Here is a 12,611-nt window from a genome sequence, read left to right on the forward strand (position 1 = left end):
TTTATTTATATCCAAACCTCGGGTAGAAAAGTATTCGTCACTCTGTCGTCGAAGATTGGGCTCGTGATTAAGTAAATTTGTTCGTTTCACGTGAAAGGCACCGGCTTACGTGCATGAATTAATGCGTATTTACTTCGGATAATCACAATCTTGAGGTTTCGTGTCAAGCTTCACGGTCTATAAAATTAAATAAGAAAGAAATTTGCTTCAATAATAATCATGTAATTATATTTTAATATTTTTTTTAATTTTATTTGGTATATAATTCAACCAATCACTTTCACAATCTCACTCTCCTGGGACTTGACCTCACAACAAGGATGAATAAAATGAAATAAAAAAATGTATATTTAATTAATTACCTCATTATTGAATGCCACGTGTCTACTAAGTTGCCCAGCTCATTTCACTACTTCACCTTCAAGACTTCAACAACTAATCAGACACACATTACCATTATACTTACATTCTCAGACTCTCTCTCTCTTTCTCTGTATCAAAACGCGATTCTCATTAACAAAAAAGGCGATTCACGAAGCTCTAAGCGGTCAGTTAGATTTGCTCTGCAACACATCAAGCAATGGGAACCTGTGCATCGAGGCCTCCCAAACCAAATCCATACGCGCCTCGTGACGCTGATGACTATGCTGCCCCTCCGACGCCTCTGAAGGACGACGTTTCGTCGGAGAAAGAAAGCAATTCAGTATCTTCATTCTTCCCTTTTTACTCTCCCAGTCCTGCTTTCTTCCTCAAGAAGTCTCCGGCGGCGGGCGCCACGCCGAAGGGAAACTCGACGCCCCTCCGCTTCTTGCGACGGCCGCTCCCGCCGCCTTCTCCGGCGAAGCACATTCGAGCGGTGTTGAGGAGACGGCAGTCAAAGAAGGCGGCGACGGAGGCGATTCCGGAGGAGGGGGAGGAAGTGATTGAGCTGGATAAAAGGTTTGGGTTCTCGAAGGAGTTGAAAAGTAAGGTAGAGGTGGGCGATGAAGTTGGAAGAGGGCATTTCGGGTACACTTGTTCTGCTAAGTATAAGAAAGGTGAATTCAAAGACCAGCAAGTCGCAGTCAAAGTCATTCCCAAATCCAAGGTCAGTTCAGTAATTTGAACAAAATTTCTTCTTCTACATGCATACACTAATTTATATTAAAGCCTGGCTTGGTTTTTCTGTTAAATTGATATATTCTATAAAACTGTAGCGATTGAGATGATTTTAAGGGAGCTATAAAACGCTGTTCATAATTACAGGGAGGTTTTTCGGTGAATATCGAAATGCTGGGCTTGTATTTTAGCCAAATCGCAGGAGAGACGAATGATTATTTATTTATTTTTCTTGTTTAATTTGTTGAACAAGTAGAATTCTACTTTTAACTTTTGAAAAAAGTTGGCTCAATATTTTGGTTCTGAATAGGTTTATTGGAGGATATTGTGAAACATTATGGCGATATAATTGGATATTCTTATAAAATGTCTGCCACTTTTCTAGATGGATGTTTCGTGTTAAAAAGATTAAAATAAAAAAAATCTTATTCTCGATAAAGAATATACGGTGTAGATTTTAGTTCTGTATGTTCCCATGGCATGAGATTGAAATTTAGTGCAGATGGAAAATATGACGTGTCTTGTTTGTAATTAGTTTTTCTTGGCAATGATGACGGGCAGGCCCGCATGCTGTTAAATGTTTTTCTCTAATGGTTAGGACATCTTATTGGGTATATTCACGTCTAAATCACATCATTTTTGGTGTAGAAATTGCAAGTTGTATTCTAGAAGCTGATTTATATTGCATATTATGTAGATAGGGTGGAGCTACTGCTAAATTTTGCTTTTGAAGACCTTAGTTTTGGCAGTTTCGATGAAAGAATCAAGAAAGTCTCAGAAAAATTAGTTTTGAGTGGACTTAACTATTATAAATATCATGGTCTCAGATGGGGCCTTAACATGGGTCTACAAACAAAGAAGGTTGCTTGCAGAAGCATATAGCTAATATCTACCAATAAGCATATACTTATTGCCAAAACCAAGCGTCCATTTGTTAAATTCGGTCAAATGCCACTGTCTGGGATATTTGGTTGAGATGTTGAACCCATGATTATTTTTAAGCTATTAGTGTTGATTTAAACCTTCTTCTAAAGGATAGAAGCGATATCTTGATTCTTAAATTATCTTGTGCTCTAACTGAGCCGGATGTGAGATGCTTTGCCAATTATTTAGACCTTATATGAAGAAAGATTTTAAATCTGGAACAGTAACAAACAGTTTGATAATTTGGAATCTTAAACAAGGCAATCTGTAAAGACATTGTCACTTAAAGTTTAGTGCTATAACGTGTGAAAAATTATGACTTTTGCTTCTTTGATGCTTTAAAGTTCAAATGTTAATATACAGTAACTGATATCAAAACAAATTAAACTTATGTTTCGATAAACTCCAACTGGGTTGAGGTTGCATTCCCAGTTGAATAGATCGATATGACTGACATAAGTGTGGTGGTTGTTACTTGAGTGCGACCTCCTGTGGTGATCTTTAGTTGAAACACTTATTTTCCTATATTTGTTTAGGCTTGGGAGCTCCTGTATTAGTGCACCTATCATTCTATTATAATCATAGTCCTATCAATCTTTCTTGGGTTGTTATCCTTTTGACATATTTCCTAATCATGATTTATTTTTTTATCACCAGATGACAACAGCTATTGCAATTGAGGATGTGAGAAGGGAGGTGAAAATATTGCAAGCCTTGACAGGACATAACAATCTAGTAAAATTCTATGAAGCATTTGAAGACACTGATAATGTCTATGTTGTTATGGAGTAAGTTTTCTAGATGCTCTATTATTTAGATTATAACTTCTATTGCAGCTGCATAAAATAATTAAGGTGAGGTTTATATATTTTAGGCAAATTCCACAAGGACTCTTGTTTAGATCAAAGTTAAATGTTAATTCTGCATGCATTTAAGCTTGAGCTTTGACTGTGTAATTTTTCATTCAGTGGAAAAAATAGTTGAGAGTATTCTTCACTCCTTAATTTTGAGTTATAGAAGATATCTGAAGTAATTGAAATTATTAAGTTTAATTGTTTTTACAGGTTATGTGAGGGAGGGGAGCTTCTAGATAGAATTCTCGCAAGGTAATGTCTCTAGTAATCTCTATTTTCAAATTATTGAAGGTTTTATCTTGCCTTTCATATTTGCATATTAGCATAGTCCATAACTATATGTTCTATGATAAAATTATTATTGTAGAGGTGGGAAATACTCTGAAGAAGATGCAAAGGCTGTATTGGTACAGATTCTAAATGTTGTTGCTTTTTGCCATCTCCAAGGTGTGGTGCACCGAGATCTTAAACCAGAGGTAAGCATATTTCCATATTTTTCATCTTCATTGCCAAACCATTAAATGATGCTGGAAACTTGCATCTATAAGCAATAACTGGGGGTAACACAGGTATAGTTGGGGTATCCAATTGACAGTTTTCTAGACTGGCAAATTGACATGGTAGAATTAACTCTTGGGCAAATTGAACAGTGTTCCCAAATTCAGATTTAATTTAGGATTGTTGATTTATCCTTTCTCTTATATTTTATGCCTGAAAAAGGAACAATTTTTTGTTAACTTTTCTGCTAGAAGCCTTGGTCATTTTCACACTAAATCCTCATGTCTTGCCCTTACTTACAAATGTTGTCTTTTTTTGGTAGAAAATCAGCAATTAGACCAGGCTAGAAAGCATCTGATGTCTTTTTTTTTTCTTTTCCTTGCAATCTTATAAACTAAAATCAGCCATTTCTTGTATCAGAACTTTCTATATACTTCTAAGGATGAGAGCTCTCAGTTGAAAGCCATAGATTTTGGCTTATCTGATTTTGTCAGGCCAGGTTTGTCGTCTCTTCAAATGAATTGTGTCTCATTACCAGATTTATCTCTTTTATGTTTGTTATCTTTTTGAGTACTTAATGAGTTTGCAGTAATCTTGGTGGTTTAATAGATGAAAGGCTTAATGATATTGTTGGAAGTGCATATTACGTGGCCCCCGAAGTTCTGCATAGATCTTATGGTACAGAAGCTGATGTGTGGAGTATAGGTGTGATAGCCTATATTCTTCTCTGTGGAAGTCGTCCATTCTGGGCACGGACTGAGTCTGGAATTTTTCGAGCAGTCTTGAAAGCTGATCCAAGCTTTGATGATGGACCATGGCCTTCACTGTCTTCAGAAGCCAAAGACTTTGTCAAGCGCTTACTGAACAAAGACCCACGGAGACGGATGACAGCTGCTCAAGCTTTGAGTAAGTGCCTTAATCTCTCTAATCTTGTGAAGTTAACCATTATCACTATCCCAAAAGTGCCAATGGTCTTTATTTTTACAGGTCATCCATGGATCCGAAGTTATAATAATGTAAAAGTACCTCTTGATATCTCAATATTGAAGCTCATGAAGGCGTACATGCGGTCATCTTCTTTGCGTAAAGCTGCTTTAAAGGTGTGCATATACCTTACTGATCACAAAACTTTCTTTCTTTCTTTTCTCTCCCCTCTCCCTTCCCCACCCCCCTCCCCCCCCCTCTGCACTCTGTGCTAGTATTAATTGTTCTAGTTTATGGTACAATCTTTATGCTAAGGTGAAATGAATGGTTATTAGAATTTTTATGTTTGTATGATTTTGGTTTTTTCAGGTTCTAGGTAATTGAAGATTTGACATTTTGGTTCTATCTTCCTGATTGTTTCATGAATCAAACTGTTTCACATTTTTGGTTCTTTGGCAAAACTAAAGGCCAAGTAAACCGTAAAAGACTATCTTGAGTTGTTCTTTGCTTGTGTACATATGATGAGCTTATGATTCCTTGGCAATTCTGAAATCAAGTGGTAGGTAGTCATGTGAATGATGTGTCTGCGCATTAGTTTGTCCGTCTCAAAACAGTTACATAACTGAAAAGTTGTCCAGCTTTCGTATAATATTACCCTCTGTTTAGCCTTGGAATATTTATCATGAAGGAAAACAGTACTGATCAAATTGTGGGGCTGACTAAACATGAAAAATATTCTCATCTTAAAAGCTCCAATTTGTGATTGCTTTCTAGCAAACTATTAACCATTTACTTTCGATCATGTTTCTTGCAGGCCTTGTCTAAGACTTTGACTATTGATGAACTTTTCTATTTGAAGCAACAGTTTGCATTGTTAGAGCCAAACAAAAATGGTAGCATAACCTTGGAGAATATAAAGATGGTTAGTGCCATATTTGCCTCTCAGTCTTTCTCTCTATATCAAATTGTCATTTTATGTCATTCATTGTTTACTGTTCAGGCCCTGGTGAGAAATGCAACAGATGCGATGAAAGACTCTCGCATCCCTGATTTTCTGGCATCCGTATGAACTCTGTCCCTATTGTATGAGTATTGGTCCATAATTTTGATGGTTTATAGAGTTTTAACCTTCTAAATTGCTTACATTTTTCACCTCCATTTTACAACAGTTAAATGCACTTCAATACAGAAAGATGGAATTTGAAGAATTCTGTGCAGCAGCACTAAATGTCTATCAGCTGGAGGCACTTGATCATTGGGAACAGCATGCACGCTGTGCATATGAGCTTTTTGAGAAGGATGGGAACAGAGCTATTGTTATCAATGAACTTGCTTCAGTAAGTTGGAAGTTTTTAAGATTGTTTGAGAATTTCAGACTTTTATGGATTGATGTCACGATTGGAAAGTTATATTATGTTGCCCTTGGCTAAAAATCTGACAAACAAATTAACTACCAATAGATCTTTTTTTAAAACCATCAATTGGGGCTCTCTATATACAATGTCAGCCGCTTGGTTGTTTATATTGTATGCGAGTTGGATGCAGAGGGCACTGAGAAAGGAGAATCATTCTCTTTAATCTGTCTCCTTGTTCTTTCATTTCCCTTTAGTGGTCTTATGCATAAACATTTCCATCTGAAATTTGTTTCAGGAACTTGGACTTGGGCCTTCCATACCACTGCATACTGTTCTCAATGACTGGATAAGACACACTGATGGGAAGTTAAGCTTTCTTGGATTTATCAAGCTGTTGCACGGTGTCTCCGGCCGAACTATGGCAAAGGCACAGTGAAGATCAAAGTTTGTGATAGAAGTGAAGTAATTTTGTATGCATTGTAGTGAAACACGTGTTGTGAACATTCACACCCGGTAACGATGATCGATTCTTTCAAGTGTTAGAAATTGCATAACACTCCACTCAAGTCAGAAGGCTTCCCTTTCATTACAATTCTCTGAGATGAGTTTCAACTCTCCAGAAATTTCAGGCAGAATCAATGTTTCAGTTTAAGGCCTCCGAAGAATTTAGTGGCAGTACAGTGTAAAGATATAATTAGTTTGCTTAACAAGACCCAGTTTCCAAGTTTGTATGTATTAAAACTGAAAACGTAGTGCCATTGATAATGCTGTTGTATTTTCGCATTTGGAAGCCATAAACAGATGAAAATGATTCCACTGTTCTAATTTTCTGAAAAACAAGAAGGCTTTTCTGAGATATTACTATTGTTGTTGCAAAAGGAAAATTTTGAATCCTGTCTCTTAATTTTTGATTTAATCGTGGATTAGACATTATTAATTCAAAGAATTAAGCATAAACTCTTATAAAAGGGCTTAATGGTTAAAACCCATACAGAAAAGAAAATCTATGACCATGGTTCAAATCTCCTGTAAACCCAGGGTGTGACTAGATTCTCAAAATGCCCTTCCCAAACCTTCAAATTTACCGTTCATTTTCCCGGCTCTCGTCACCCAACGACGCTCTCTTAGCAGACAAAGCACTAACGTTCCTTAGACGTCACCCCTACCAGCTAAACTCTCTATCTTCCGATTTCACCTCTGAAGCTGCATTGAATTTACTCCTAAGGATTCAGTCCGACCAAACCCTAACCCTAAAATTCCTGAAATGGGCTCAACCCCATCCCTTCTTCACCCCCAAATTGAAATGCCTAACCCTCCACATTTTAACCAAATTCAAGCTCTACAATTCCGCCAAAACTCTGGCCCAGAGTCTCGCTGTCAGTTTAACCAACGATGAAGGCAGTATCGTCTTTTCGTGCCTGAAAGACACGTACCACCTCTGCGACTCGAGCTCAAGCTCGGCGGTTTTTGATTTAGTGGTAAAATCTTATTCTAGTTTAAACATGATTGATAAAGCTTTAAACGTTGTTAATTTAGCAAAGTTAAATGGTTTTATGCCTGGTGTTTTGTCTTATAACGCAATTTTGGATTCAATAATTAGGACTAGAGGTAATAATTGGGTTAAATTTGCTGAGAAGGTGTATGATGAAATGATTAGAAGTAAAATTTCACCAAATGTGTTTACTTACAATATATTGATAAGGGGATTTTGTGTGGAGGGGAATTTGGACATGGGGTTGCGGTTCTTTAGTCAAATGGAGAAGAATGGGTGTTTACCTAATGTGGTTACTTATAATACTTTGATTGATGGATATTGTAAATCGAGGAGAATTGATGACGCTTATAAGTTGCTCAGAACGTTGTCTCTGAAAGGTATTGAGCCAAATTTGATTTCTTATAATGTGATCATTAATGGGTTGTGTAAAGGAGGGAGGCTAAAGGAAACGAGTGAGGTTTTAAAGGAGATTAGTAGGAAGGGGTTTGTTCCAGATGAGGTGACTTATAATACACTGGTGGATGGATACTGTAAGGAGGGGGACTTTCATCAAGCACTTGTTTTGCATGCAGAGATGGTGGGGAATGGGTTGCGTCCCAATGTGGTTACTTATACGGCATTGATTGATAGTATGTGTAAGGCAGGAAATCTGAATAGGGCAATGGAATTTTTTGATCAGATGCGTGTTAGAGGGCTTCATCCAAATGAGAGGACATATACAACATTGATCAATGGGTTTTCACAGCAGGGGTTCTTGAATGAAGCTCACCGGCTCCTGATTGAAATGACTGAGAATGGTTTTGTGCCTTCAATAGTGACTTACAATGCTCTTATAAATGGACATTGTATAGTGGGAAGGATTGAAGAGGCTCTTGGAGTGATTCAGGTTATGGTTGAGAAAGGGTTGACACCAGATGTTGTAAGTTACTGTACAATTATATCTGGATTTTGCAGAAACCAGGAATTGGACAAGGCATTTGAAATGAAGCAGTGGATGGTTGAGAAGGGTGTTCCACTGGATGCTGTTACTTACTCTACACTCATTCGAGGTCTGTGTGATAAAGGGAGACTGATAGAAGCTTGTGACCTTTTCCAAGAGATGTTGAATAGTGGTCTGTCCCCTGATGAAATTACCTATACAACATTGATCAATGCTTATTGCACGGAAGGAGATATAAGTATGGCTTTTCATTTGCATGATGAAATGATTCAGAAAGGCTTCCTTCCAGATGTTGTTACCTACAGTGTGCTTATCAATGGACTTAATAAACGAACTCGGACTAAAGAAGCAAAGAAGCTTCTGCTCAAGTCGTTCTATGATGAATCTGTCCCAACTGATGTTACTTATAATACTCTGATAGAGAATTGTAGTAATATTGGATTCAAAAGTGTGATGGCTCTTTTAAAGGGATTCTGTATGAAAGGTTTGATGAACGAAGCTGATCAAGTTTTTGAATCAATGATTCAGAGGAACCACAAGCCTAATGAAGCGGTTTATAACATTATTATTCATGGTCATAGTGGCAGTGGAAATGTACAGAAGGGATATGAACTGTACAAGGAAATGGTGCAGTATGGTTTTGTTGCTCATACTGTGACAATTATTGCTCTAGCGAAAGCTTTATTCATGGCAGGTATGAATGAGGAGTTGAGCTTAGTTGTAGGGCATACACTAAGAAGCTGTAGGCTTACTGATGCTGAACTTGCAAAAGCGCTCGTTGAAATCAACCACAAAGAAGGTAACATGGATGCAGTTCTCAACGTGCTTACTGAAATGGCCAAGGATGGCCTCCTTCCAAACAGTGGAAGAAGCACTAACCATGGGATATAAAAATATGGTAGATTCTCAGATCCTTTCGGAAGTGCTGAGCTTTCTTGTTTGTCTTCAGTTATGATTGTTCATTTTTCTTGGTGATGATGCCACAACCCTTGCAAGCTTTGTGGAGATTTTGGATTTATGACTGCATGTCCTGCTCTTGCCAGCAATTTGTCAAAGGTATCTAAGTTAAATATTAAGCATGCTTTAGTAGTCCTTTAGTTGAACATAAAAAGTAACTCAAGATTTATTTGAAGTTGCCCTTATCCCTGCAATCTATATTTACTTGTTTATGGAGTTCGAAATTAGGGACTAAATCCTTGATCACTTGATTGAATATAAACGAACTAGGTACTGAATCCAATACTCAATAAATGAATTAGGGGTAATTGCAGTAGTAGGTTCTTTAATATGATTTTCGGCTTGCCCTTCTGCTTTGAGTACCCCCAATTTTATTTGGCTGTTACACCCAGTGGATCTTTTGCTCATATTTTTGTTAGACAGGGTCCCTTTGGCAACTCTAATTTCTACTCACTCTCTCTTGATATTATCAATTCATTTTGTTTTCCTTTCTAGTCTTATTGGTCTTTATAGGTCTATAGGTTTTGGAGATCTGAAGAGAAGCATCCAACGTGAGAGAAAGACATAGATCCATTGATCCAGAAAAGAGAAGCTGGGAGCTGATATCCATCCCAACAAGAGGAAAGGAGAAAAGCCCAAAGAAAGTAGCAGTATATATGTGCCCAAGTTTCTTATACCTAAGATTCCTCCTGATAATCAGCTCTAGAATCTTGTATTAATGTGCCCAAATGACATGTTATACCTTTTTCAGCAGGCTTAGCATTCCTAGAGTGTGTTGTGCTCAATAAAATTTGACATTAAGATGATCACTCGTCAATTGAGTGGAGTAGGATCACAAACAGGATAACAATGAACTTGATAGCCACTGCCTGTCGACTAGCCAATAAAAAATAGATATGTAATTCTATGTCAAGCCTTAAATCCACTAGAGTGTTCTTTTCGCAGCATCTCATTCTTTACTGGTGCGATAACATATCTACCCTAAGGTCTAAATACTGAGTTATTGAATATATAAAACAATGGTAAACGCCAGGAGAATCACTTCTCTTCTAACAGAATCCACAAGGACGAGGGGCTTGTGTCCTCTACACGACTACATCAGTGCATCTACAAGACAATCATTCCAAGTTGGAAGTTGCTGGCTCTCTCAGCAATCACAGCAAAGAAAGGGCAGCACAGAAGACAATTCAATCAGGAAAAAATATCAAGAAAATGAAGATGCATTGCTTAAAATGATTTTCTCATAGAAATCAGCTTTCCGATAACAATCAAGATTTTTTCAGAAATGCTACAAAATATAACTTCAATTCCCGGCAACGGCCTTTACTATGACCCAAAATCGGGCTTTCACTATTCTGATGCTGTGGGTTTGTGGTCATGTAATTGTACTTTTTGACCTCCTTAATATTGAACTTTCTGATGTGGGGCTTTTGTTACTCTTTAAGTTATCTTTTCGATTTATACATTGCATTATAAATTTGGCAAGAAGCGGGTGATCCGGGAAGAGGCATATGCCAAGCTCAGATTTGTGTGGATTTCAAACATGAACCCAAGATGAGCGGTCCATTACCAGCTTCAGGAACCAAGACCAATTAAGGAAAATAAAACTTCTGTTAAAAGTCAAACTCGGCTGTTGTTGCAGCTTTACCTAAACCCATTGAGATATGTCCAAATGTATCTTAATTAGTAAAATCACGAATTATTTATGTTTAATTTATATTTTAAATATATCATTTTAAATTTTTAAATCATGAATTATTCATGATATATCATATTAAACTTGTATCTCATACTAAACATGTATATACATATTTTATATCTAAATTTTATAATCATTTTTTTATAAATATATTTTTATCATTTATCATATTATATCTATATAATTTCTATACCCTTTTTCTCTTGTTTCCGTATTTATTAACTAGGAAAGGCACTCCATCATCACTAACTGTTGGCAAGAGAAAAAGGGAAGATAACAAGCCAAAGCAGAAAGCAAAGACCGCAACCATACGACACAATACTAGAACAAAGCCTTATGGAATTTCATATATTGGACGGAATTTCGACATTCCTAAATTTATAGTTTTTATCATAAATAGATTTATTTTAATACTTTATAATTTGAAGAAAAAATTGTTTCTTTTATGCTAGTGGTCCTAGCACAACTTAGAGGGCCTCTTTGTTACTTCACTGAACCTCCGTTTTTTTCTAAAGTCTTCAAGACTGACTTGATCAACAGTCAGACTAGTAAAATCAAAGATTTCGGCTGTGATTTTTAATCATAAATGCCTAAACGTGTTAGATGGTAAGGGGACTTTCAGCTTCGCACGTTTTTCTGATCCAATGCAATTTTTACGTATAGAAAAGTTTTTTGAAGAATTATTGTTAATTTTTCCCATTAATTTATGTATAACCTAACACTTGGAAATAAAGTGACAACACTTTTGATTATTTAAGAGCAGTTTATGATTTACCATACTTATGTAAAATATAAGAAACAATGAACAGATGGAGTCACTTTTGACTAGCCTTTTAAGCTTTTTTCAAAGTATTTCCTTTGTTTAAATGCTATCTACTCAAGCAGAGTCATAATAAATGTTGGTAATTGGATTCATTAATTTGTATTTCTCAATGAACAAAATGAGTCAAAAGTATGCATTCCAAGTCAATGGAAGAAATATTTGATGATGAAGAAGCTCTAAACGTGTAGAGAAAGTGAGCAAAAGAACACGATATGATGACTCAAGTAACTCAGGCACATTTTAATCACCAAAAACATTTACAATCTGGGTTACTTTTATTGTAAAAAGGGTTCAAGCAATTATACATATTCCCACTTAACCATTTCATAAATCAAAACTTACCCACTACAGGAATTTCATTGATTTTTTAAAGGGTTTTATTTATTAAACTAATAGAATGGACTTTTCAGAAAACTCAAAGGAAAAATATAAAACCTAATTAATTAGCAATGTTCCTACATCCATTTTCAAAATAAATGGGTGAATGAATACACTATATTTTGTGTTCTTTTTTACTAAGAGGTATAAATAATGAAGAACAAGTTTGAAGCAATTGAGATAACCATCAATCATCAATACTCCATGTCATACTAAAGACTTTTGACCAAAATAGATTTATTTAACTACACAATCATGAAATTAACTGCTATTATTGACATCAACAACCATGCAATTGAGGCTGAGAAATGTATACAAAATTGCTTCCCAAATCATTGTCATCATCATTTTCATAAATAAGACAAGTTTTTGACTTGTATACAAACCTGAAATTAAATGATGAAAAGATTCAACATTCTCAAGCTTGATCTGAAACCTTAATTTTGTGTAAAACTTTGTTTTTTCATATTAGAAGTCAAAATGTTCATAATTTTTTGCATGCAAGAATTATCTGGTATTGTTAGATTATAAAAGATTCAGGAGGTTAGCTGGAGAAATTGAACATCATTTTAAACGATGGCCATCGCTAAATTTTTTTTCTTCCTTTATTCCTTTATTCGAACAAGCTCTGAGGAATAAACGGAATAAAGTTAAGTATGATTACAT

The 12,611-nt window shown here is 36.0% G+C and overlaps 2 protein-coding genes across 4 annotated transcripts; both read left to right on the forward strand.

Moving 5' to 3' along the window:
- Positions 1–432: 432 nt before the first annotated feature.
- Positions 433–6,509, forward strand: LOC123212704 (CDPK-related kinase 5-like). 2 transcript variants are annotated; one of them, XM_044631843.1, is made up of 11 exons: positions 434–1,087; positions 2,680–2,810; positions 3,087–3,128; positions 3,244–3,352; positions 3,795–3,873; positions 3,984–4,280; positions 4,362–4,474; positions 5,113–5,220; positions 5,299–5,361; positions 5,468–5,635; positions 5,949–6,509. In XM_044631843.1, exons 1-11 carry the CDS (start codon positions 581–583, stop codon positions 6,087–6,089), a joined length of 1,758 nt encoding a protein of 585 aa, XP_044487778.1. In that variant the 5' UTR covers positions 434–580; the 3' UTR covers positions 6,090–6,509. The 2 variants fall into 2 exon arrangements, with proteins under 2 accessions (XP_044487779.1, XP_044487778.1); XM_044631844.1 differs by lacking the exon at positions 5,949–6,509 and having other exon boundaries at positions 433–1,087; positions 5,299–5,381; positions 5,468–5,602.
- A 143-nt stretch (positions 6,510–6,652) lies between these two features.
- LOC123212790 (pentatricopeptide repeat-containing protein At5g39710) lies at positions 6,653–9,992 on the forward strand. Of its 2 annotated transcripts, none has more exons than XM_044631982.1 (2): positions 6,653–9,144; positions 9,541–9,992. In XM_044631982.1, exon 1 carries the CDS (start codon positions 6,712–6,714, stop codon positions 8,977–8,979), a length of 2,268 nt encoding a protein of 755 aa, XP_044487917.1. In that variant the 5' UTR covers positions 6,653–6,711; the 3' UTR covers positions 8,980–9,144; positions 9,541–9,992. The 2 variants fall into 2 exon arrangements, with proteins under 2 accessions (XP_044487917.1, XP_044487918.1); XM_044631983.1 differs by having other exon boundaries at positions 9,559–9,992.
- The last annotated feature ends 2,619 nt before the right edge of the window (positions 9,993–12,611 follow it).

The sequence above is a fragment of the Mangifera indica genome, chromosome 4, assembly GCF_011075055.1.
Source record: "Mangifera indica cultivar Alphonso chromosome 4, CATAS_Mindica_2.1, whole genome shotgun sequence".
NCBI classification, from domain to species: Eukaryota; Viridiplantae; Streptophyta; class Magnoliopsida; order Sapindales; family Anacardiaceae; genus Mangifera; species Mangifera indica.

What these genes read in the sequence shown, in the direction of transcription:
- LOC123212704 (XM_044631843.1), top strand. Translation starts at nt 581, where the DNA reads ATGGGAACCTGTGCATCGAGGCCTCCCAAACCAAATCCATACGCGCCT. An exon ending in ATCTGATTTTGTCAGGCCAG is followed by an intron (nt 3,874 to 3,983) that starts GTTTGTCGTCTC and finishes GTGGTTTAATAG; the next exon opens with ATGAAAGGCTTAATGATATT. An exon ending in GACAGCTGCTCAAGCTTTGA is followed by an intron (nt 4,281 to 4,361) that starts GTAAGTGCCTTA and finishes TTATTTTTACAG; the next exon opens with GTCATCCATGGATCCGAAGT.
- LOC123212790 (XM_044631982.1), top strand. Translation starts at nt 6,712, where the DNA reads ATGCCCTTCCCAAACCTTCAAATTTACCGTTCATTTTCCCGGCTCTCG.